Source organism: Lepidochelys kempii, chromosome 9, assembly GCF_965140285.1.
Source record: "Lepidochelys kempii isolate rLepKem1 chromosome 9, rLepKem1.hap1, whole genome shotgun sequence".
In the NCBI taxonomy this organism is placed as follows: Eukaryota; Metazoa; Chordata; order Testudines; family Cheloniidae; genus Lepidochelys; species Lepidochelys kempii.
This window is the reverse complement of record NC_136388.1, coordinates 74,057,062-74,083,563: the sequence shown is the minus strand read 5'-3', so window position 1 is coordinate 74,083,563 and position 26,502 is coordinate 74,057,062. Positions and strand designations below refer to the sequence as shown.

The 26,502-nt window shown below is 39.4% G+C and overlaps 1 protein-coding gene across 1 annotated transcript in view; it reads left to right on the top strand.

Moving 5' to 3' along the window:
- LOC140917643 (connector enhancer of kinase suppressor of ras 2) overlaps nucleotides 1-26,502 on the top strand; it is a 461,714-nt gene that overhangs the window by 415,896 nt on the left and 19,316 nt on the right. Inside the window, exon 20 of the mRNA XM_073360900.1 lies at nucleotides 12,099-12,170. Within this exon, the coding sequence (XP_073217001.1) occupies nucleotides 12,099-12,170 (72 nt within the window). The remainder of the gene's footprint in view (nucleotides 1-12,098; nucleotides 12,171-26,502) is intronic.

Below are 26,502 nucleotides of genomic sequence, written 5' to 3'. Positions count from 1 at the left end.
GCTCCATTGGATTCAGTCATGGAGCTTCCATGCCATGAGGTGTAGTGACTCGAGGTTCGGGTGCAGGAGACTACCGTGATCCTGGGTCAATAAGTCCGGGAAGAGCAGCAAGGTGACCATGGTTTCCACAGACATTTGCAGGAGTGATGCGTACCAATGCTGGTGGGGCCAGGCTGGAGTTATCAATATCACCAAAGCTTGTTCCCTACATATCTTGAGGAGTACCTTGTGAACGAGCAGAATGGGCAGGAACTTGTAAAGGAGATGGTCTCCCCATGAGAGGAGAAATGTGTCCGCGATGGAACCTGGACTGTGACTCAGGAAGGAGCAAAACTGCTGACACTTCCTGTTGTGCCATGTGGTGAACAGGTCTATCTGGGGAAAGCCCCACAGATGGAAGATGGAATTTGTGATGTCCGGGCGTAAGAACCACTTGTGGCCATGGAACGACCTGCTGAGATAGTCCGCCAACTCGTTTTGTACCCCTCGGAGGTATGATGCTTGCAGGTGTATTGAATGCTCTATGCAGAAGTCCCACAACATGAGGGCTTCCTGGCACAGAGGAGAGGAGCGTGCATCCCCCTCCCCTTGTTGGTATAGAACATCGCCGTGGTGTTGTCTGTCATCACCGATACACATTTCCCTGGCTGCATGCCAGGCACACTGCTCTCAGTTCTCTGACATGGATGTGGAGAGCAAGCTCTGCCTGAGCCCAGATGCCTTAAGTCCTGAGGTCCCCCAGATGTGCTCCTTAGCCCAGAGCTGATGTGTCCATCACTAGGGAGAGAGGCGGCTAAGGGCTGGAGAAGGGGACCCCTACACATACTACCTATGGGTTGAGCCACCACAGAAGGGAGTCGAGAACCTGGTGTGGCAGGGTTATGACCCGGTCCAAATTGTCCCAGACTGACTGATACACCAATGCTAGCCATGACTGAAGAGGCCGAAGTCTGAGCCTGGCATGCTGCACCACATACATACAGGCTGCCATATGTCCTAGAAGTTTCAGGCAGTTCTTTGCTGTAGTGGTGGGGAACTGCCTGAGACCTCAAATGATGTTGCTGAGAGCTTGCACCTCACCTCTGGGAGGTATGCCCTGGCCTGGGTCAAGTCTAGCACCACTGCACTGGGTTCTGCCGCTGCAGGGGCCACAGTGCCAGGTAAGCTCATCTCTCCCGTTGTGACCTGGACCTCCTGCTCCTGGTTGTGCTGGAGCAATAGGAGTTGGACTCTGACCCTGAGGTCTCCAAGAAGGAACACCACAGAGGAGCTGCACTTCGGGGCACCGAGCATCAGGAGCTAGAGGACCGACTGGCCTCTCGTTCCTGAACGACTGGTGTCAGAGGGCACTGTGGAGAATGCAAGCACTGGGATAGCATAGCTGGTTTCCTTCTTTATTGTACTGCAGGGCGGACCAGTGCTGTCGACGCAGGTATGAGGTGCAACAAGTCCTGAGCCGCATTAAACGCCTACGGGGTTGATGGGAGCTGCAGCTGCTGACTCCTGAGATCCGCCAAGCAGGGTGGGGCCGGACTCAACCACCCTTCTGGGTCAGGAGTCAACAAGCCCCTCACAGGTCGGCAGGGCTCTATATTGAGTGCCATGAAGGCATGACTCCAGAGGGGGCACATGCCAACCAGGAGTGCAAGTAGGGTGGTACCCTCCCGTACACAGTACCGGCAAGAAATTTTTAGTAGGTACGGGGTACCAGAAAGAGTTGGGGCTAGCCCTCGCCCCCCACTCCAGGGAGGGTGTGGGGCTGCGCTCTGCTCCTTAAAGGAGCAGAACATGTCTAGGGAGGGCATTCATTCTTTATATCGCTTTAACAGCACAATACGTATGCTAACAAACTTAAACAAAGGCTTTGTTTAAGTTTGTTAGCATACGTATTGTGCTGTTACCTTGGTCAGGAGTCCTCAAGAGGAGAGGGGAAGGGGAGACAGAAGGTGTTTAAGCAGTGTTTTTTTATTCTGTTTCTCCCCATTGTTCTGAATTATCCATGACATCAGTACTGCATCACATCAAGTCCAAATCATTAGAAGAATGCCTCTGCTTGTACCGACCAGAGGATGTTTGGATTCTGATGTCAGCTCAGTTCTGAATCCTGGTGGGAATCAGGTATTGTCCCCAGTGTACACAGAATTATTCTTTGCAGCCAAACTAGTCTAACATGCATTTTGTTAACTGGAACTGGAGCAGCAAAACAAAGAAAACAAATGCCTCATTTTCCAGCTTCGTGGGTGAGAGAATTATAAGTGAAGATTATAATGCTGGACACTGACGGTCTTAAACCAGCTGCCTCAGGAATCTGCCAAGAACTTTGCTGAAAATATGTTTCTCATCTTAGCAACGGAGCTAAGACTTATCACACATCGGCTCACCTTTATTTGAATGAAGCTCCTTCTGATCTGACAGCTCAGACATTGTCAGTTTCGTCCAGAACAATTTCCAAACGTGGAACCTAATCCTGTAAACCCTTAATCATTTGATCAATCCCACTGAAGACAATGGAACTATTTGCATGACTATGGACCACTTTTATGGACTGGTAAGAGTTTCAGGAGTCTGTTCCTATAAAGGAAGTTGAATCCCCCATTAAAATGAAATGTTTGGGTACAATACCATAAAGAAGTTTAGGATATAGTTCTACTTAAAATTTGTCTTTTAATAAATCATATGTATGCTGCAATGGCTCCTCACCCAATTCTCATATTCCATATAGACCAACTGAATACTACATATTTAGGGGGAAAGTGAATAGTTAAGCATGTTGATGTTTGTATATACAAAGGAGGGTGTCGGAAGGGACAGGGAGAGAGTGGATGGCCTGCGCTGGGGGCAGGGCAGGGAGGCGTCACATGGAAGGTCACCTGGGGAGGTCACGTGCCCCCCCTTGTGTCTCTCCCATGAGGGCAGTACCAGCAAGAAATGATTTCTACTTGCACCATTGGTGCCGACCCAGTGGATGCTGCTATGGGAAAAAAATTCTGGCTGCCGTGCACACATGCACACCTAATTGGAATGGACATGAACAAGTGCTCAAAGAACTATTTGATCAATTGTTTGTTTTGTGGTTTCAATTTATTTTAAGGAAACAGAAGAAAAATGGTCTTAAAAAGAGTTCTTAGTGTTAGTGTATAAATCGCTGTAGCTGAGATAACACTAATTTTGCTTCCTCTATCTCAGAGCACAGACAAAACTAGTAGGGTCAGTCATTGAGGAGCTGATCCTGCACTTCTCTCAAAGCACCTATTGCCATAATGCAGAGTTTTCAAAGAGTAAGGAGTGCAGGATTTGGACCTTTGTTACGTGAACAAAGGAAACTTGGGTCCAACAGCAAAAATAAATAGGTGTCTCTCTTTCCAGTATTCTTATCAATCATGGGGAAGCTGCTTTACTGAATAATTGTTACTGCTGCCCATGTTACACATTGAACGGAATACCCTTGAGAAACTTTGACAAAAATGCGTAATTGTTAGACTACTATGTCCTATGTGATTTGAATAATTGTCTCACTCATACCATTAATGAAGGTACTTAATTTTATAAATAGGAGTCATGGCATTATCTCACCAAGGTTTAGCTCTCCTCCAGAGTAAAAGTAATGATTTCAGGCACTATATTTGAGTGCTAAGATGTCCTGGGTGCTACCAATGGAGTTTGGATAGCTGATGTCACTGAAAGATGTTCCATTGATTTTAGGCAGTATCGCCATCACCATATTTAAAAAAAAAAATTTTTAAGAGTAAGCAGAAATATAAGAACCCAAACAGAAACCGAAGTAGTTTAAATCTTCATATGAGGTAGTACAAATATCACCTGTTTAAATGCTCTTTTTTCAAAGACACTGTCAGTTCTGTGGTAAAGGGTAAATGCATAAGGCTGCCTGATCCTTCTTCAATTAAAATCAATGACAAAAAAGTTAAACCCATTGCCTTCAATGGGGGCAGGATCATGTTCTAAAAATTTAATAACATTTAATTCTAAACACAATATATGCTAGTATACTAGTCATTTTGTTTGCCAGGTATGTATCATTCATATATTCATGTTACTTTTCCAAGTATAAGCACTTCATCGGATTTATTTTGCACTTTTCCCACCCAGTTTAATAAAAAATGTACTTCTATGTTCACATAAGACATGAAGTTTGCCAGTGTGTTTAGTAGGCTTAGTGTCAGCAGTTTCTCAGTTATTATAAGTTTCTTGTAAATAATCTAAATATGCTGCTACTTCATGGTGGCCTTTGATAAAACTAATTCTGAGAGCTGGGATTAGTGGGGATCCATCTGTAATGAATCACTGTTGATCAGAATAATGCTAAAACATTGGAGGTCTCAATCTTACATTCCCTGTGGACCCAAAAGTGCCGTTCAATTCAGTATGAGTTTTGAATATGTAAGAATTACAGGTTTGGGCATTTTATCTAATGGAAGTTTATTGCCAGAGTATTCTTGACACCTCAAAATGAAACAGTACAGTCAAAATTCTATTTAAAATTCTACCTATGTAACATAATAAGTAAAAATATACACCTTGGATGCCACACCAAGAGACTCTGAACACAATTCTAACAGATACTGACTTCTGGCACTGCACTAACCTGAAGCCACAGAATGAAAAATACCCTTCTGCATTATTCAAACCCTGTTCTGAAGACAATTATTAATTTCCTCATGGGCTTCTCTATCGTGCTCACCACTAGAATATCTGAGTGCTTCAAAACCTGAAGAAGAGCTCTGTGTAAGCTCAAAAGCTTCTTTCTCACCGACAGTAGTTGGTCCAATAAAAGATATTATCTCACCCACCTTGCTTCAAAAACATTAATTTTTCTCCACATCACCCTTGTGAGGTGAGGGAGTGGCATTATCCACATTTTAATGGCCCATTAATTGCAGATTTTTGAGTACCACTATATATATACACATGCATTTGATATCTGGACCCCAGAAAGGTACAAGTCCCATCTATCTTACCAGAGATGCATAGGAATTCTGGTAGTCATTTGGCATGGAAGAGAGTGAAAGATATAGCCAAAGATTAATAACCTGGACATTTCCAGTGCTCTGAAGCTAGGCCACTTGCCACTAAAAATATTAAACTAAAAACACCACAGCAGTCAACAGATGGATCACAGGCCACCTATAATTTCTTATATGTAACGAGAACCAAAAAGCCATTGCACTGGAACCTTATTTTTAATATACAGGGAGTCCTTGGACTTACGACACAATTCGTTCCTCAGAATTGCTTTGTAAGTCAAAACGCTGTAAGTCGAAACTACTTTTCCCATAGGAATCAATGGTATGAAGGTGGGATTGGTTCCTGAACCAAGGCTCGATACACTATTTTCACCACAATAACCCATAGTTTTGTACTAAATGAATTATAGATGACTCATGTGGCAACATCAATGTATTTACTGTACACTGTGTTTTGTAAACAGCATTCAAATAAACACATAAACTCACATATGCTGCTCAGAATGCCAGCAACACAGGCTCAGAAAGCCAAGGAGAATGGCACACGTGCTGAGCCTCAGCCAATCACTGTTCAAGCTTTCTGATTGGCTGAGCCCGGGGCCGGGAGCCAATCAAAAGCAAGCAGCAACCCTACCTGGCGACAAGCTACCCTGCTGCCTAGAAGCCAATCAGAAGCAACCCCTTCCAACTGCTTACCAGCATAACGCAATCAGGAAGTGATTTCAAGCCAACTTTATACAAATCGATTAACCTAGGGGTGAAACGAGCAGTCAATTGAAAAGCGTCGTAAGTGGCATCCGACGTAAGTCTGGCATCGTAAGTCCGAGGACTTATAATACATATAATTAGTCGGTGTGCGCCATCTAGTGGGGCACCAGAAGAATGTTCCATTTCTTTTCAGAGGTTGTCCTGGAATTCACTATTTACATTTGCAAAACAGAATTTTTCCAGTTAATTCAATTCGCAAGTAATATTTATAACAATTACAATATTAACAGTATTTTTGTCCTTTGGCTTATTTACTTTAACTTTTACATCATCTCCCCAACTGGTATTAATAACTGGTTTCTCTGGGCTGTTTTGTCCTCATAACTTCATTAAAACATCAAATTCTGGTAATAACAGATTGTGATACAATTAAATCATCAGCAAATGATCAAAAAGAAAAGGAGTACTAGTGGCACCCTTAGAGACTAACCAATTTATTTGAGCATAAGTTTTCGTGAGCTACAGCTCACTTCATCGGATGCATTCAGTGGAAAATACAGTGAGGAGATTTATATACACACAGAACATGAAAAAATGGGTGTTACCATACACACTGTAAGGAGAGTAATCACTTAAGATGAACTATTACCAGCAGGAGAGCGGTTGGGGGGGGGGGGAAGAGCAAGAAAACTTTTTGTAGTGATAATCAAGGTGGGTCATTTCCAGCAGTTAACAGGAACGTCTGAGGAACAGTGGGGGGTAGGGGGGGGGAATAAACATGGGGAAATAGTTTTACTTTGTGTAATGACCCATCCACTCTGAAACCAGTAATCAGTCAGTGAGATGAGAGTATAAAATGTCTATGGGTGAAAGGAACACTTACTTCAAGGCCTGTAAATCACTTAAGTCCTATTTCATAGGCTGAAGTGAGACTTAAGTTGGCTTTATGCTGAGCCATTGCCCAGTCACCCCAATGAATAATTAATTTGCCAACAGAGAGGAAACTGTACAGGCAGAGGATTTTGTATTCTTACGCTGTTTCCACATTTACCTCTTCTGAATGCATTTGTCTTGGAAAATTCTGTTACTGTATGTATTAATGTTAATGATGGGGTGTAAAAGAAATCAGCCAAACTGGGATTTCCATAGCTATGATTTGTGTCTCTGAAAGTCCGAATAAATCATAATGGTAAATATTACAGTGTGATTTACATTCAGGATATTAATAGCACAAGTGTTCATTTCTGCTTTTTTCATAACTCTATGTTTACTGTTTCCTGATCCAATTCTTACATCTATTAATTATCATGCAAGGATGGGTATTCTAATTTAGATATTGCAAAATATTATTAATCAGGGAATATATCATAAACAATCAAAATAATAGAAGCCTTCATTCCCTGAGGACTTGGTTTCTTTGTCAAGAATATCCCCTATCGTACAGCTATAGAAATGTGAGCTAGACAAACCTAGTATCGCTCTCAACAGCTATTTTATTGCAGTTCAAAAGAGGATGACTCAGGAAAAACAGAGTTTTTTTTTTTTTAAAGATGCATACCTATATGTATTATATTGGCCCAGTCTTGCAAGGTGCTGAATGTTCACAATTCCCATTGGGCCTGATTGTGACCTCAGGAGAGTTATTCCATTTAAATCAATGGAGTTAAATCCGTCTGATGCCAACATGATATGAGAATCAGACCTACTGACTACAGTCCTTGCCTAATATAAATCTCTCAGTCCACTGAAGTCAATGAAGCATGGCTGACATACACTAGCCAAGGAGCTGGGGCCATTTTCTTTAATGGGAGTTGAGAGAGATCTAGGAATATAGGACAGAGCCTGTAATCTTACAGCTGCTTTTCCCTCATGCCATCTAGGCATCTCACAGTAAAACAGTGCAGCCAAAATTCTATTTAAAATTCCACTTATATAAAACAAGTACAAATATTAAGACACTCCTTTAATGCCACACCAATGGCTTTCCCAAACAAAAGAGTTTGGCACACACTTCTAAAAGAAACTTGTTCTGTAGTTCAGTAAAGACCTGGAAGTTGCACACTGCACAAACCTGGAGCCAGAAAAAATACATTCAATCTTCCTCAGAGGGCAAGAGGATGTCTATGATACCAGAAACTCGGTAAAAAGACATGAAACTCACTATTATGGTAGTAAATTCTGTGATAAAGCCCGTAATAAATTATAATGTAGCTATAAAGTAATAGTAATTTCATTTTGTTTGCTTGGTTTTTTACCATATTTATTAAAGGAACTTTTTCTAGATACACTACAGTACAGATTATGATGAACCATTATAGGAGTTCAACAATGAGCATAGATATTTGCTAAAGAAATAACATCACATAAATAGAGCTGCAGTAAAATGTACACATGTGCATACACATAACCCCCACACTGATACTGGGAAACTGTTAATAAAAGAGGCTAAATATATCTGGAACCATCAAAATGCATCATAAATGGCATTATTGCAAGGCCTAATACAACTCCCCTTCGTGTCAATGAAATAACATTGGAAGTAACAAATACGATATCAGATATAAGATCAGATTCTGAAGAGGACAGAAGGAAAGGAGATTTCCTCTTGTTAAAGTATAAATAGACTGCTTTGCTTTTATTAAAAATTTTATTCAGTTAATTGTACAAAATACATATGAGATAGTGGGCCAAATTATTCCTTGGGGTAACTCCATTTATTTAAGTGGTAATATGAATTAGTCCCCTTGTGTGAATTTTGGTTTCAGCCATCTTTCCACATGTGCAGTATTACTGGATCTTTTAATCAGGCTAGGCTTGATTAATGTCACAGGCATTTTCCTGCATATCTTCTAACATTAAGTTTGAATACATACAGGAGCTGCTAGTGTTTGTGAAGACATACCTGCAGACGTAAAATCAAAATCATGTCCTTGGACATCTTACTAAAAATAAAAATGGGGAGCCTAAATATAAATTAATTAAATAGACAAATTAAATATAAAATTAATTCTGGTCCAGATGTTGTAGAAACAATTTCAAAGCCATTAACCCAGAATCCAGCTATTAACGATAATCAGTAATGAAAGAATTATCCGGTAATATGAAGGAAGTGGGACGATGTGGAGGTATGACTATGATAAGAACACTTAGGACTTATATAGCACTTTACAAATGTTATCTAATTGCAAGAATCAAGTGAGGTAAATATCCCTTTTTTGTAGACAGAGAAACTGAGGCAGAGAGGTTTATGATTTGCCGAAGGCTGCATAGTAAATGGCAGAGAATGAATTAGAACTAAGCAGTCTTAGCTCCTAGCCTTGAACACATGCTACTACCAGGGTTTGTCACATTTTTTCATAGTGTGAATGACAGTGTCTTGTGAACCACCACTTCTCCCATTCGGATGGGCACCTCAGATGAATATTGTGCAAGCCACCTGCCCCTTAACTTGGGCAGACCACTTGCCTTCCAATTTTTACTGTGCAACACGCCTGTGGTAACAAATAATAGAGTATTTAGCTAATTTTTATTGTCCCATGGGTGTCTTTGCTTCCTGACAGCAGTTCCTCTTTCTTTGCATCCTCTTACACAGCAACAAATACGAGGACTCCTTCTTTCCAACTCTTTTTTTAGGCATCTAAGCTGTTCTTTCAGTGAAGTACATGGACAAGTGAAGTGGGCCACTTTTAGCCTGTAAAAGCAGCTAGAAAAAAGGAGCTCCATGTAACCACCCAGCTCTCTGCAGACCACCAGTGCTCCGCATACAACAGTTTGATAAATGCTGTTCTGGAGCATGATGCTTGCCTGTGACTCTGGTAGATGGATCAGGACATTGGCAGAAGAACACTTTTCAAGTTAGGGAGCATATCCAAAATACATCATTTTAATGGGTGCTTTTAGATAAGAATCCATTAACTTTGAAGGACTAAGCCTCCCCATGGTTTTCCACATAATTGATTTTGAAATGAATAATAGGATGCAAAGCCATTCATCTCTAGGTTTATAGTCTACTTATTTTTATCAAATACCTGTGTTAAGGACCTGCGTGAAAAATAATTTGGGGTTCTCAATCCAATTCCCAGTGGACAGCTGTCCATGTTATTGGCACCCATGCTGGCAGTGTCAAAACATAAGCCAAGGGCTGAATAAGCAAGAATAATGATCTACTGTCCCACTTCAAGAGATGATCCCATAGACCACATCTGAGATATATTTTTAGTGCTGGGTGCAAGAAGCTTGCCTGTTCTGTAGATAATTAGAGGGTGTCAGTCTGTAACATTGTCAGTCTTGTTTCTTTCACAGCACCTTGAGTTTCTATTAAAATAGAGCTAAGATAATGTTTTAAAAATGAAAATATCAGCATGATTCTTTTTTTCTAAATCAACAGTTGCAATCTCTGCCTCTACACACACTTTTTTTTTATGGGGAAGGCACATATTTAAGGGGAATTTTATGGAATAACATACAGTATATAGTATTGTTAAGACAAACACACTTCTTATATTTATTAACTATCATGGACAAAATGTTACTTCCACAGTTTATTGCGTATGAAGTCCAAAACAGGATTCACAGAAGTCCTCATAAACTGGATCCAAGATCAGTGCTTGCATGGACTGTTCATAATGATGCCTAAGGCTAGTGCAGATTGTATTGATAATAATAAAATGAGATTATTATTTCTGTATGCAAATCCCACATGCTTTAAGCACATAATACTGTCAGCAAAGTATGTAAACTCAACAAGCATATCAATAACTGAAGATAGGGTTAATAAATTATGTAAAGTACAGAGTTTTGTCTCTGTAGTCACATACTCACCTGCAGAATCATCACCTATTCTACCCTCCAAAGTTATTTTGCTGGTGGACAACTCTTCATCTTATCCATTTTATTAGTGAAAACTACAGACTAAGATATTTCTTTCATTTTTCTGCTAACTAATGCCAGAGCAATTGTAACAGAGGAAGTGACTTTTTTACAAAAAATACCCAACACGAACATGGATACCTACTCCGAAACGACAGCCTTTCAGGAAATGAAAGATTACAAGTTGCGGGATATTATCTATGGCTCTGCAGTGACCTGGGATGAGTTCTTTAGTGAAAGAACAGAAAACTGTTGGCTGAATGCCTTCCCAGGAGTTTTATAAGAGAGTGATGCTACAATAGATGCAAAGAGATATACACATCCTGAACCACTAGCCAGAGGTTGGTCCCAAAACTGAAGAAATGGTAAATAATCTAGACACTAAGCACAGCAAGAAAACTCAGCTATGAAAAAGTTGTATGTGAAAGATAAGACATTGACCACACAGCTGATGATAGCTTCAGAAATCAAGTCAGATTCACCCTTGATGTAACTCCACTGACTTACATGAAGTTATACCAGGGGTTAATTGGGCCCATTGTGACTACAAGAAACAAACAAAAATATCAAAGCTAATAAATTACAAACCCCAAGACCACTTGAGGTTTGACTGGTTTCAGTTTCACTCTTAGAAGCTGTTTCTGAACTCAGGAGTGGTAGCCCCCACTAATGAGAGCTTCCACATTTTTGTTCACTTGTCAGTGAAGCAGTTCTATGTCTTATGTCCCCCCAGAGTGACAAGGTTGCTGCCATCAAGTTCAATTTGAATGAAAAGTCCCTGATTAGAGAGACAGAACAAATGCAGAAGGGAATTGGTAAATTTATTCTGGGTGCTACCGGATCTGTTTTGCAGTGTTGTTGTAGCCATGTTGGTCCCAGGATATTAGAGAGACAAGATGGGCAAGGTAATGTATTTTATTGGACCAAGTTATCTTGGTTAAAGAGACAAGCTTCCAAGTTTACACAGAGCTCTCCGTCAGGCCTGGGAAATGTACTCAGTGTCACAGCTAAATATAAGGTGGAACTGATTGTTTAGTTCCACACATTGGAACCATCAGCAGTAGTAATACATATTGTAGGAGACCATTCAAGTTAATACCTCTGCAGTCATAGGGGGAAAAGGGTGGTTAATGATTTTACAGATTGTTGTAATGAGCCATAAATCCAGTGTCTTTATCAAGTCCATGGTTTTTAGTGTCTATCAAAGTTATGAATTTAAGCTCCCAGGCTCATCTTTTGAAGGTGTTGTTCTGGTTATCTTTGAGGATGAGGACTTGAGAGGTCAGTTAAAGAGTGAGCACTTTGAAATGTTTTCATCCATAGATGACAAGGTGTTTTTCTCTTTTATCATTTTTCATTGAACTCACATAGAAAAATGTATGTGTAACTCTAAAACATTCTAAAGTACCCAAGAGCAAGTAAGTCTAAGGAGGACTTTTCAACCTCATCATGTAAATTTATCAACAAAGGGGAATAAAGTCATTATAGACAAACTATTTGAAAAAAAAACTACATTTTTCTCCTTTGCTTGTTTTACAGTGCCTTCAAAGCATGCCACCCAAAAATTAAGAGCTTTTACTTTGCAACTGACTGTCTTGAAGAAATGAATAGGTAAGTTACTTCTATTCTTCATAGGACTACCCTAATAATTTTACTGAGATATGTGGAATAGCACAATGTAAGGAAAATACTATATCAGCTCTTCTAGGAACACGCATGTCACTTAGGAAACATCATAATGTTTCCTTTTAATATATAGCGCTTTTAATATATGCTCCTGACTGCTACTGATTTATGTGACTTCATGCCTTTGCCTGTAGTGTTATAATGTATGCCTCATTCTTCAGTTTATTCTTTATGTGGTGCTTGAAACAATACATGTGAAAGGGTCTTTGCAATGCCACAGGGCCTGATCCTCTAAATATGCATGTTAGTAACTTTGCTTCTATGAGGTGATCTCATTTAAGTGCATGAACCTTCTCACATGAGTAAAGTGTCTTCTGTGCATAAATTTTGCAGGATTAGGCATATAAATACTAAGGCCAACATTTGAAGGCCAAATGCTTCCAGTGCCCAAGAACTGTATATCTTAAACCAAAACTGTACACTTAGAGACCATACCACTCCATAACTGTGCTGCTATTATCACAATTATCACAATTATAAGTGTCTGGGATTTTCATATTTGAAAATTTCACCTACAGTGTTTAATGTTTTACCTGAGTCTTAAAATACATAGGTGTGTATCTGAACTCAGTTGTCAGTTTCATGCATACAACCCCATATAGTTCAGTGGGGCTACAAATGTGTACCTGAAAACAAAATTTGCCCTGTGCATTAAAAACCACACATTTCAGATCATTTGTCAGCAAATGTGATTGCTTCCCCAACAAATGCTATTTTATAATTGTGTTTAATGTCACTTTTGTCCTCCCTAATCTTTACAACTGACACTTAACAATTTAGAACAACATATTTTGATCCAAACTCTCAAAGGTGAGTTTGCCTTATGAGTGTGCAGACCTTGGTGTACACATCCCTGGTGCATGCACAACAGCTGGGGATTGTTATTGCACATTCTGTTGTGTGTGTGTGTGTGTAATCCCTCCTTGTTTGCATACAATAAGGATTCATATGCCCAGATTGGATGTGGCCACTTAAACATGCACATCTTTGAAAACTAGGGCCATGTATATTACAGATACTGACTCTTCCATTAAAGTCCATAGACCAGGACTGGAGCACTAATGTATTATACCTTTATGTGCCTGTGAACTATGGATACGGTGTACCCCAGGTTCTTCTTTGAGTGGCCTCTGCATATTCCCACTCCTGGGAATGTGCCACCTGATTCAGACTAAATGGTAGAACCTTCTCTGTCTTATCACATAAATAAAATGGTAATGGGATATGACGGCCTGGTACAGTTTATCAGATTTCTTAGAATGGGTGGACAAGAAGCTGGATTGGCCCAACTAGATTTTGCAGGCTGTTTTTTGTTTGTTTGTTTTTTTAAATCCAAAATAGGGAAAGAAACTATTTTTGAGGAAGTTCCCAAAATATCAAATACAAGATGAGAAGCTTCCTCCACAGCCTCAAAAGGTAACTTTATTGTTGAAACCACACTAGCTTACACAATTGGAGAGCATCTTCACAAGGAGAAAACATAGAGGATATGCCCCCGTTTTCATTTTGGGAACAAATTGGATTCCATCTCAATCTTAAACTGCTGATGTTCCATATGCTCAATTATTTCCTCACCTTCCTCTGACAAACATCACCTATTACAGTAGCAGCAGACTGTAAAGAAAGACATTTTAAAAAGGCAGTGAACAAGACGTTTAAAATAATGCAATAATATTTGAAAACCTCAAGAGTCAGGGATACAGACAGATGAATGTATACTATATATATTGTGTTATAATTCAGCAATTTTTTTACACTAATATGCTGCATAAGACTTGCACATCGGTAATAAGAGAGGTGAGCACCAGCCTGGTTCCTGGCTCCCCCACAAATGTAGGCACTCCTGTGCCAAAACTGTCTCTCAGTTCCAAAGTTAAACATACACATGAAATGAATATAAAAATATACTCCCAGTTAGATAATAGTCTGCAATGGGCAAGTACTAACAGCAGAGCTCTTCTACATCGGCCTGCCTGATGATCTACTCTCATTGCAAATGTTCAGAGTATAGTGATAGGTTCTGCCATTGTACTTCCATTGTAATCGTCACATTCTTAAAAGTAGTGTCTGAAAAATCTCCTTTTGTTAATGAATTTTTAACAAAGTCATCCAAATGAAATTGTGTGTATTTGATTAAAATTGTCTATAGAAAGCTCCAGCTAAAAGGTCAAATGGCACTTTTTGTGCAGGAGATTAAAATAATTTAAGTGAAAAGTATACATTATATTAACAGAATTTTCTCTAAATTGAATATGTCTTAAAGTTTCCCATGAGGCTTTAAAAAGTCTCTAAACAGCTGCACTGTATAAGTTATTAAAATGTCAAGCCTTTCCTTTATTTCAAGATCTTTCCTATCCTCGTAATTCCCAGTATAATTCCAAATTTTGTGGCTAGACAAGATGTTTTGTTTTCTTGCTTTGCTGCTATGTTTTTGTTGGTACTAACACCAAAATTCTAGTCTCACTTTAACAATCATGCTTAAAATATAATGCTCAAGGAATCTCTGCATGCCATGGTTGAAATTTTATTTCAAAACTTGAATTCACTGTTACTGCTTTTGTAGTTGAAATTTCAGACTCAGCTCCTTTGATAAAAGCAGTGGGATCAGTTTTGGAGAGGAAAATAATAGTACTCTGCTCAAACTCTGTCCATGTTCCCAGAATAATGCAAAATTTCAGCTGGAGTTAACAACAATGAAATAGTTAACAATGTTGACATGTAACTCATCTAACACTTAACTGCCTTCAGAGTTGATGCTCCATTCTTACGAAAGGAGCAGTTATTGGCTCACATGCTAACCCTAGCTCTATACCTATTATGCCAGGTTGGGAATTCCAACTATGGACAAAAACTGGCTTAGGTGACTCTATGCCCCCCAACGCACACACACACACTCTCTCTCTCTCTTCACCACAGACTTAGAGGGTATTCTTGAGAGGGCTTGGAGCTGACTAAGGTTAGTGCACAGCAAATATCTATCCCCTCAGCTCTATTCCTTCACCATCAACAAAGGGGCTTCCATGAAATATGAGGAAGTATTATCTTACAGAGTTATCACTACCCACTCCTGCTATACCTGTAGGATTCCATTGAGTTTTTCATGGAGGCAGAAGGAACAATCTAACCATATCATTTGAGATTCTCTTATTTGAAAAACATGAAAATAGAATTTCTATATCCAAAACATAGAAAATACATCCACTTTAGTCAATGGCTGTTAGCATGGGCTCTCATTGACAGTTAATTTTACTTCAGGTTCTCACTCCAGATTCAGTATTTATTCACTTGAAAAGCAATTAATGTATTTTTTACACACTGCAATTATTCAATTTCTCTTTAATACCATGTCCTAATTTCCTGAAAGAGTTATGTACTGATCAGTAATGATTGACTTGTTTGCAGCACATAGAGTTGTTCTGTTGCTGATTAATTGTTCCTGCTGTGTCACTTGTTGCAGACAGACTTTGCTTTGCAAAATTAATGCGTACATGCAGTTTTGTCAGGTCTACATGAGTACACTTGTGTTCTTAAAAATGAATTAATGAAATTAATTAACGCATCTCTCACTTGGCTTGGTTACTTGGTGGCTTATAGATTGATAAAAGCCTCATGCCACAGTGATGATTCAAGGGTGCAATCCAGATAAGTGAGGGGGTTTTGTCACCACTAGCCCTGTAGCCTTGGATGCCTCACAATGCTTTGCTCCTGTAGCTCCCAGCCTGGGATGCTCCGAACTAGCTTACAAGTGTCTGTGTGCTTAGACAGCCCTGGTTCAGCAGCTCTGACCCAAGCAGCCTGTCTACAGCCCCTCTCTGGCTTCCACTAGCCTTGGTGACAACCAATGAGGTGACCGAACACACTGCCAATCCCAAATTTTTCAAAACCATGCACTCTGTAATGTCCACCTCTTTCCTGGACAGTTCAAAGACATATGGTCCATTTGTTCCTCTAGAGTCACAAACTTATTAACTTAACTTTCATTTAAAAACAGCATTGACTTGGTTTACAGTAAAAATAAAACAAATTTATTAACAATAGGACATAGTTTAAGTCAGAGGTTCTCAAACTGTGGTCCGTGGACCACCAGTGGTCCATGAGTTCCATTCAGGTGGTCCGCGGATAGTTCTCTCTAAGGTGCGCACCTGGGTGGCCACATTCAAGAGACTGAAGGGCCACCCACCTATTTAGTGGAGCCGCGATTGTTCTGTTTCCTGCCATCTCCGCCCACTGCTATCTTGATGGTCCTGTTTACATGTAAATTGAGGGGAACACACATTCCTTTGTTTTGGATAGACATGTTTACCAACTCCCCCTTACATACCTGGTTTACACACACTTGAGTCATAATGCCAACATATATTCATAACTCTTAATACACCTTGTGTGATGTATGTGTGACGGGTTCCCCTCAGGGTGCCACCTGGAACTGAGCCCCTCCCTGGACCACCAGCTTGGGCTCCCTTTACACTGTACTGCTATGACCAGCCTGCCAAGCCCTCTCCCAGGCTCCAGCCTGCACTTTACCAGCCCGCATACAGGTAGGGACACACCCAACTGCAGTGCATACAGATGCTCAGCTCTGCATGGGGAGGCATAGCTAGAGCATCTCCCAGTTCCTAAGGCACACACCTCCTTTCTGGAAAGTAAACACAAAATTATACCATCTTGCGCTGCACAGAGAACAATACAGCGTAAGCTCATGAAATTTACCCCCTCCCTCAATGTGGAGAGGAAATATACAACAGCTTTCTGCCCCAAATTATGGCTTCCACACACACTGGTTTTACGCAAAGCACTGAGCAGCATGAAAGGTTTCACTTGCAAAAAAGCCTGTTATTGATGTATCTTCTTTTTAACTCTAAATTTAGTGTATTCGTTTAGATGTACTGTCTTAGTAGCCTGCACGTTATGTAACACCTGCAGATATTTATTAGTGCTCCATTTAGCCCTACTATATTGAAACTGAGATTCTCTTACGTTTGCTAAATGAGCTATTTTCTATGATATTTCATTATATTCAGGATGTATCCCTGTGACCAGGATCCCAGGGAGCCACGCTGATGTCACTCTGTTAGGATGTACTGCAAAGAATGGGGCAGGCCATCCACCCCAAAGCTGGTGGATATTCCAACACTTTGATTTACCAAGCCAGCACAAAACAGCTTCTATAATACCTCACTGGTTATCCAGAAGCCAGCAACACAGTTCCCTCAAAGCAACCCAGCCTGAGGCCTCCACCCAGACACCCAAGTCAGATATAATGAGGATTACTGAAAATCTTATTGATCATATAAGAAAGTTCTACCAATCCCAAAGAATCGGACATATTACCTCACAGATTAAAGAGTATTCCAGATTTTACCCAAATACACGCTTACAGCCAATTCTTACTAATTAAACTAAAATGTATTTTAAAAGAAAAGAGAAAGAGATCAGTATACATACAGACATGAGTACAGTTCTGAGATTAGATTCATAGTAGAGATGGTGACCTTTGTAGTTCCAAAGAGTTCTTTCAGAATTAGTCCATAGGTTATAGTCCAAAATTCATATTGAGGGTGATCCAGATTAGGACTGGAGATCTCAGTTTTAGGACTTACGCTTTCCATGCATGAAGCATCAGGCAGATCTGAGATAAAAAGGATCAGGACCCTAAGACATTTTTATACAGTTCCAGGTCTTCTTTGACAGCTAGAGTCCTTACGCGACCAATAGGTAATCATGGAGACTTTGAAGTAGACAGACTCCCAGTACATAAATATTTAATGTTGTGGGAACAAGTTCCCTTCTTAGCTTGTAGAGAGGAAAGAAGGATTGTGTGTGGAAGTAGGATGACAAGAAAGGTCCTATCCTGCTTCCATATGAGGGCTGAGCTGCATACAAAACTTGCACTGGTTTAACTAAAATTAATTTAATGAAATCACCACGTATCCTGTTACTGAATTAAGCTACATCGATTTCACTCAGTTTATAACTGGCTTCAGTGTGTCATAACGGGGTTTGCACCAGTTTTATGTGTAGACAAAACTCCCATTGACTTCACATGAAGTGTAATTAGGCAAGGAAAAGGGAAGTGAATAAGTCTGAGTTTTTGAACATTGTTTTATAAACATTTTTCTTTTTTATGCAAATATTGGAGTCTTTGCTGCTTCAGCTGAAGGCAATGAGAAGCTGAGGTAACATCTTTGTTGCTGGCAAACAGTTTTAAAGAACTGAATACAGGAAACAAAGCTGAGCAATTATAGTCAGAGGAGAGAAATGTGTATATTCAGAGTATAGTTACTGAGTAGTAACCATCGAGTTATTTTGCGAGCCAGTCATAGTAAACTGCATAGATATTGAGGAATTAACTGAAAATAAAGTGATTATATAAATAACACCCTGTAATGAATGAGAGGGCACAAAATTGCATAAATAAGGGGAAAATATAGCTATGTTTCTGTAACTAAACAATATCTCTGCATTCTGAGTGCCTGAAAGTGTTTCATGTCAGTAAAGTGAAAAAAAAAACATATGGAAGAATTTTGTAAAAGGGACTGCGTCAAGTACCTTAAACCCAAAATTTAATTTTGGTGCTTTGGTGATATAAAATAAAATGGGGTAACAGAAATATTTAATCAGGTGAATGGTGGTGATGTTTGTTTTTACTTGTATTTTAAATTAAGCATTTCCCCTATTGTGGTAATGAAAATCAGAATAGAACTGGCCAATCTAATCAAAGTGAAATGCAAAACCAAACAGAATAAGTGATTTTTTTTTTCATTTTTAAAGCGGCTGTTATTTAATTTCAGGTTTCAGATTAGCAGCCGTGTTAGTCTGTATCCGCAAAAGAACAGGAGTACTTGTGGCACCTTAGAGACTAACAAATTTATTAGAGCATAAGCTTTCATGGGCTACAGCCCACTTCATCAGATGTATAGAATGGAACATATAGTAAGAAGATATAGATATAGATATACAGAAAAGGTGGAAGTTGCCATACAAACTGTAAGAGGCTATTATCAGCAGGAGAAAAAACCTTTCCTAGTGATAATCAAGATGGCCCATTTAGACAGTTGACAAGGAGGTGTGAGGATACTTAATTTAGGGAAGTAGATTCAATATGTGTAATGACCCAGCTACTCCCAGTCTCTATTCAAACCCAAGTTAATGGTATCTAGTTTGCATATTAATTCAAGCTCAGCAGTTTCCCATTGGAGTCCAAGTTGTTATTTAGGAGTACAGATAAGGACTTTTAAAAATATAAAAAAAATTATCTTAACAAATTCTTTTTAAGGAACAGCTCATGTTTCTTAGAGTCCTGCCCCATGGGGTAGTGACCATTCTTTCTTGGATGTCCTGAAAGTGCACAGTACATTGTGAGTTCTACCAAAACAAATATATAAATATTAATAATAATAATGAGATCCCAAAAAGAAAAGGAGGACTTGTGGCACCTTAGAGACTAACCAATTTATTTGAGCATGAGCTTTCGTGAGCTACAGCTCACTTCATCAGATGTTTACCGTGGAAACTGCAGCAGACTTTATATACACACAGAAATCATGAAACAATACCTCCTCCCACCCCACTGTCCTGCTGGTAATAGCTTATCTAAAGTGATCAACAGGTGGGCCATTTCCAGCACAAATCCAGGTTTTCTCACCCTCCACCCCCCCACACAAATTCACTCTCCTGCTGGTGCTAGCCCATCCAAAGTGACAACTCTTTACATAATCAAGTCGGGCTATTTCCTGCATAGATCAAGGTTTTCTCACATCCCCCCCACCCCCATACACACACAAACTCACTCTCCTGCTGGTAATAGCTCATCTAAACTGACCATTCTCCAGGTTTAAATCCAAGTTAAACCAGAACATCTGGGGGGGGGGGTAGGAAAAAACAAGAGGAAACAGGCTACCTTGCATAATGACTTAGCCACTCCCAGTCTCTATTTAAGCCTAAATTAAATAGAGACTGGGAGTGGCTAAGTCATTATGCAAGGTAGCCTGTTTCCTCTTGTTTTTTCCTACCCCCCCCCCCCAGATGTTCTGGTTTAACTTGGATTTAAACCTGGAGAATGGTCAGTTTAGATGAGCTATTACCAGCAGGAGAGTGAGTTTGTGTGTGTATGGGGGTGGGGGGGATGTGAGAAAACCTTGATCTATGCAGGAAATAGCCCGACTTGATTATGTAAAGAGTTGTCACTTTGGATGGGCTAGCACCAGCAGGAGAGTGAATTTGTGTGGGGGGGTGGAGGGTGAGAAAACCTGGATTTGTGCTGGAAATGGCCCACCTGTTGATCACTTTAGATAAGCTATTACCAGCAGGACAGTGGGGTGGGAGGAGGTATTGTTTCATGATTTCTGTGTGTATATAAAGTCTGCTGCAGTTTCCACGGTAAACATCTGATGAAGTGAGCTGTAGCTCACGAAAGCTCATGCTCAAATAAATTGGTTAGTCTCTAAGGTGCCACAAGTCCTCCTTTTCTTTTTGCGAATACAGACTAACACGGCTGTTCCTCTGAAATGAGATCCCAGTTGATTTAGTGCCACGTGACTGTTGTCAGATTTTTAAAGCCACAGTTTGTTAGAAAATTACTTTTAGTGTATTTTCTGTGGCACACTTGTGATTTTTGTGCAATATGAAGATGTTTTTGTGCTATCAAAGCAGTAATTTCCCCTATAGAGATAATGGGCTTAATAGTGCCAGCAGGGAAGGAAAACAGGCTTCTGACTAAAACAACATAACTGTGCCTTCATTTGTTGGGTGAAATTTAAAAAAGATTCCTATTTAATGCATAAAATAGATGCGCACACACAAAGAGACCATGAATTGTTATGGTTCACTTGTCATCTGTTAAGCTGTCTGGGTCTTATTCATCTGTTGCTGGCCTGACAAATTTAAGTAGACACTGCATGAAACAAGATCAACAGACTCATGTGAAATTATCAAATCGGAGAGAATACTTAGTTTTATCCCATGAGTGACTTTACTTATCAAAATCAAGCAACTGTGACAGATACAATAGCAAAAATGCTGCATACTGAGAGTTGATGTATTTGGATAGATGAGCTCATTAATGCGAGTCTGTTTACCCCTTTATTTCTGAGTGGAAAGTCAGTTATGATTTTTTTTTCCTTCAAGGAAAACAAAGGACTGAATATTTGTAAGACGTGTCCAGGTTAGCCTTACATATTACATGAATGCTAATTCAACCAAATGTATAAACAACCTATAGAAATGGTCAAAATAATATTTGCCTAATTTCCTGACATGCATTTGTTGAATGTATATTTTAATCTCAAGTAAAAAAAAGAACATTTTAGTGACAAGCCAGGACACACAATACACAATCAATTATTTTAAAGTGCTGCTATATCATATAGATCATTGTAGTTAACACCATATTGTACTTAAGTACCTTGCTGTAGTGCAAGGATGCAATATAAAGTTTCGTCAAAGTGGCAGTATAAAATGTATAGAATAAATTACAACTACTAAATAAATGAATCAAGGGAATCCTTATGATACTAAAGATGTATTTATTTGGCTTTACTCATGTTTATTTTTTTCCATTCTAACTTTCTGTGAATTTTTTTTAAACACACCAAAGCAAGGTAGGCACTTCACAAACAAATAAAACGGATGTATTATCTTCCCTAAAGAGCTAGTTTACAATGCAAATACGAGATAAGCCACACAAGTGAGTTGCAATCAGTGTAAGGGGAATTGGGGAACAAAACACATGGGTTGAGAATATACAGATATGTGGTTACTTAGGTATATCATGTGCATGTCTTGGAATCCCATGATATGTAGCAATATGTATGTAGGTACTTTTACCAATTATATTGGTTTTTAGATGTGTACGTTTTGGAAAGAAAGAATTATGGTGCTATGAGTGAGGCAGTAGGGGGAATGTGTGAAAATAGGAGATAGCAGACAGAGAAATTCAGCAGGTGTGAGGAGGAAGAGAAGGGTGTGGAGGGTCAGGGTAGATGGAGATGTAAAAGTAAGGAGGATGAAGCTAGGAGGCATGATGATGTAGAGGTATTTAAGGCTAGTGAATTTATCCTTACATTACATACCCCAAAATTTGATAGACTATTTATTGACTGAAATTTTATTTGCAGGCTTCCATTCTGAAGCAATTAGCATTCTAAAAGCAAGAAGCAATTAAAGGAGGAAGGGACTATTTCTTGAATTTAGATCTTTCTTTAATTTATGTCTACTAATTACTTTTTTTAGCTGACTTAAACTCTTTCTTCTATATTCCCACTATCCATTGTTTAATGTAAGTACATCCAAAATTGGGATATGTGCATGCCTGGCTTTCCCTAAGGCTTACTGTTCCCTGGATCTGGAGGGGGGAAGTTCCAACTTCTTAAGATTCCCTCCACAGATTCTCTGTGTGAGCCTGTCTTCTTGGACAGCTCCTGACAATTGACCCCCGTGCCCTCTTTCCTTACAGAAAAGGGCTTTTTAACTGTTTAGTGTTCCATTGGTCTTGGGCTCCCAGGTTGGCAAAACAAGGCATGTATCGTCATTGGAGACAGGATATACAATCTTCATAATTTTGTTGTTCTGGGGAAAGATTTTATGTATTGCTATCTTGGGTAATTTACAATAAAACATTGCAATTACATTGGTCTTGACATGTATAGATACATATCTTAATACAGAATTACCGATATTAAGCCACATATTGGTAATGATATAACAATATATGGTCAATATACATTTTCCTTTTTTCACAAAATTATTTAAACACAGCCTATATATGTGTGTATATATGTATTTAACCAACTCATGTTAAGGTAGGAAGATTGGGCGAGGGAAAGCTGAGTGTTTTCTTAGGGCTGGGGGAAAGGAGGAGGCAGGAAGAGTCTCAGGAAAATAGATAGAAAGGAAAGCTAAGGGAGGAGGGGAGATGTAATTCAGTTATTATCAGTTAATTCAGTTATTATGTAATTCAGTTTTTCAGTTATTATCCTCTGTGTATATCTATCATAGTCAGGCATGATGCTGCTTGATGAAGCTTGCCTCAGTTTCCCTTCACTCCAAGTATAAACAAGTCCAAGAAGGCATTAGAAATTAAGGAGGACCCTCTTTGGAGGGTCTTATTTATTTAACAGACAGTCCACCACAAAGCTTAAACAAAACCTTCATCCCAGCTTCCAAGCTGAGAGACCAAATCAGTCCCAATCCATCTACTCCACTACTCATCTCCATCCAGGCTCTTCACCTGGGGTTCACTCAGCTCAGGTCACCAACTCTGGAGTCAGGTCTCTTGCTGCTTCTGGGCTAGAGTCTTCATCTGGAGTCCAGGGGGGTTTATGGAGGTCTGTCAAGAGTAGTTCTTCCCCAGGACAGCTCTTCCCCATGAGACCTCATACCTCTGGCAGGCCAGGCTTCTGGCTGTTGCTTGGGGGTTCCAACTGCAGCTCTCTCTGTAGAATTCTCCCATTTCTAGGAGCATCCCTTCTAGGTGCCCAGAGAGCTTGCTGTCTCTTGGAGCATACCTTCAACTTAGCTCCCCTTCTCAGAAGTTTCCTCTCTCCTCAGGAGTGCCATCTCTAACTAAACTTGGGTGACCTTTATTAGGTCCAGTGTACATTTACTAATTAACCCTTAATTGGCAACCTGGGCAGTCTCTTCCCCTATGTGGGCCTTCAGAAGGCAGACACAGCAGACTGGTGACCTGAACACAGACTGTATGACACAGAGTGGCATAGACATAAATTCTCAATAGCATAGAAAAGTGTGTGCCCTGCACGGTACAAGGTGTATGTTGAACTCTGTCTATCCTGTGGGATGAAAAGCGAATCAAAGAGAACAATAAAACCCAACTAGCTTTTGTGGAGGAAGAGAGGTGTATGGTAACTCCCTTCTCTTCGTGTGCCAGTATATCTATGCCTGTATCTGTAATTTTCACTCCATGCATCTGAAGAAGTGGGGTTTTTTACCCACAAAAGCTTATGCTCAAATAAATCTGTTAGTCTTGAAAGTGACACGGGACTCCTCATTGTTTAGGTGAACGTCTGTGCTTCAGAGAGCTGAGATTCAGACAGACACATGTATGTTTGACATATGCAGACCTGTCAAAACACTTCTCTTCTTCCTGTGATCACATAGAATTCTGGGCCCAGTTGAGAAGCACCCATATTAAGCAAGTGGAATAAACTATCTCCTGGTTTTTTATTGTGGCTGTTTGACAGGTATAGCATAGATAATTTCATTGCCTGATCTTTGATTAGACATGCAACCAGCTATTCCCTAGAGATTTGAATTCTGACATATATTCCCTCTGCATTTTTAAGACCTGCCATTTTTGTACAAAATGTGCAATGAGGAGAGTTCGAAAGCAAGACCCCATAGCTTCCAAGCTTCCAGAAAAGTTCAAACTTCAGCAAGGAGGAGAGCCAACACAGCTGTCAAAACCAAAAGATAAAAATGACGATGAGATCATTATATCCTGACTTCATTCTGAATCGGATTAGTTTTATGTTCGTGGTTTAGAAGGGGAGGAACTAATTTTACATTCACAACTGGGTTGTGTCAGAAACACAAAGGAAGTAATGAAAGAAACTTTGCGTGGAGCAGAACTCCAGAGGGAACACTTTTTTGGAACAGTGTTTCCCACACAGAGAAGCAAGAATGCATCTACTTCCTCCTACTTTACCTGTGACCTGTACCACAACAGTAACATGATGGTATTGAATCTGGGATTCCCCTGTTACATTTTTCCACCTGTTCGAAGGGAAGTACACATAAGAGCCTGAATTTTGCCCAGAGTAAACCAATGATTTATTCAATGAATTTTTTCCAAATACAGTTTATTTTTTAATTTCCAAGACACATCAGCCTCTCTAAATTCTTCAGAATTCTATCGTTTTCATGCTGTAGATTCCAGTGCCCTGTAGGTAACTAACATTACAGTGGAAATACACAATACTGGGATTCTAGGAAAATTTTAATACCATTCACATTTACTGTTTCCTGTAGAGGCCTGTTCCTGTAACATCTCTGTCAAACATACACATTGCAACCCTGGATTTACTGACTGAATTCAATGGACTAAGGGAATGAACTGATCCTGTCAAGAAGATTAAAGGCTATTCATCAGCTGTGTTACATAAAGGGCATTCTTTAACATTATTAGGAAAAAGCAAGATGCATGTGTGAGGTGAAAGAGAGTTAAAGAAGCTCTTATTGACCTATTCAATAGGTTGTTTGAGCTGATTTTGATTTATATTTATTGTGAAAGAACTAACAAATGTTAGCAGTAGAGTCAAATTTTCTTTGCAGCATTTGCCCTAACTTCTTATATATGTTTATCTCTTTAAGGTATTAGCTATATGCTTTTTAATAGGTTAAAATACTAAGGAAAAACAAAGCATGTACTACTTTTTATCCCTTAAGAGTTTGACAATTAATTATTTATAATGAAAGACTGATGCTGCCATTATGTTGTAAAACAAGCTATCATCTGTGCACCATATGTATCTGAAAAAATAAATGATAAAAATCACTGTGAACTGCTGTCAGGGACTTTATAGTTTAGAAATCTAACAATGACTAGCACAGGCTATTTTTTACAAATTGTATATTAGTACACTATATTCTCCAGTATTATTTTACAGCTTTGTGTTGCAGAACTTGAATCTTTACTTAGACTGAAATAAGAAATTTACCACACTAAATTCATCATGTTGTATAAGCTTTCCTATTACATAAATGATTCCATCTTAAATTATTTATCTTTGCCTTTCATATGTGTGTGTGTGTTGCTATTGCTTTGAGAGCCTTCCGGTGATCAGTTATTCTCTTTGTTTTGATTCACTGGCTGCTGCTTTCGAAATATGCAGAAGGTGCAATATTTTGTTAATTTATATTGTTGTCTTGAAATCACTCAAGCAGCATAATAGGTTGTAAGCTAAGCTTCAGAAAAAACCTTGATGTATTTTATAGTTTTTTTAGTTATATTCCTTTGTGAGGGAATTATGTTTTGTGATTATATGCATTCAGATTTTGGGTTTTTTCGGATGACTTACTATGTTATGCAATACTTTAGTCAATGAGTCAAATACAGCCTACAACCCATTTTACTCTACTATAGTGTGATGTATAAATAATGCTTTTGACAACAAATTGTCCATCATTACTATGAACCTTTAAAAAATAAGAACCTGGACAGAATCAGTTAAATCACTTTACTCTAAGCCCTGGTCTACACTGGGGGAGGGGGGGGCGGGACAGAGGAGGAGATAGATCT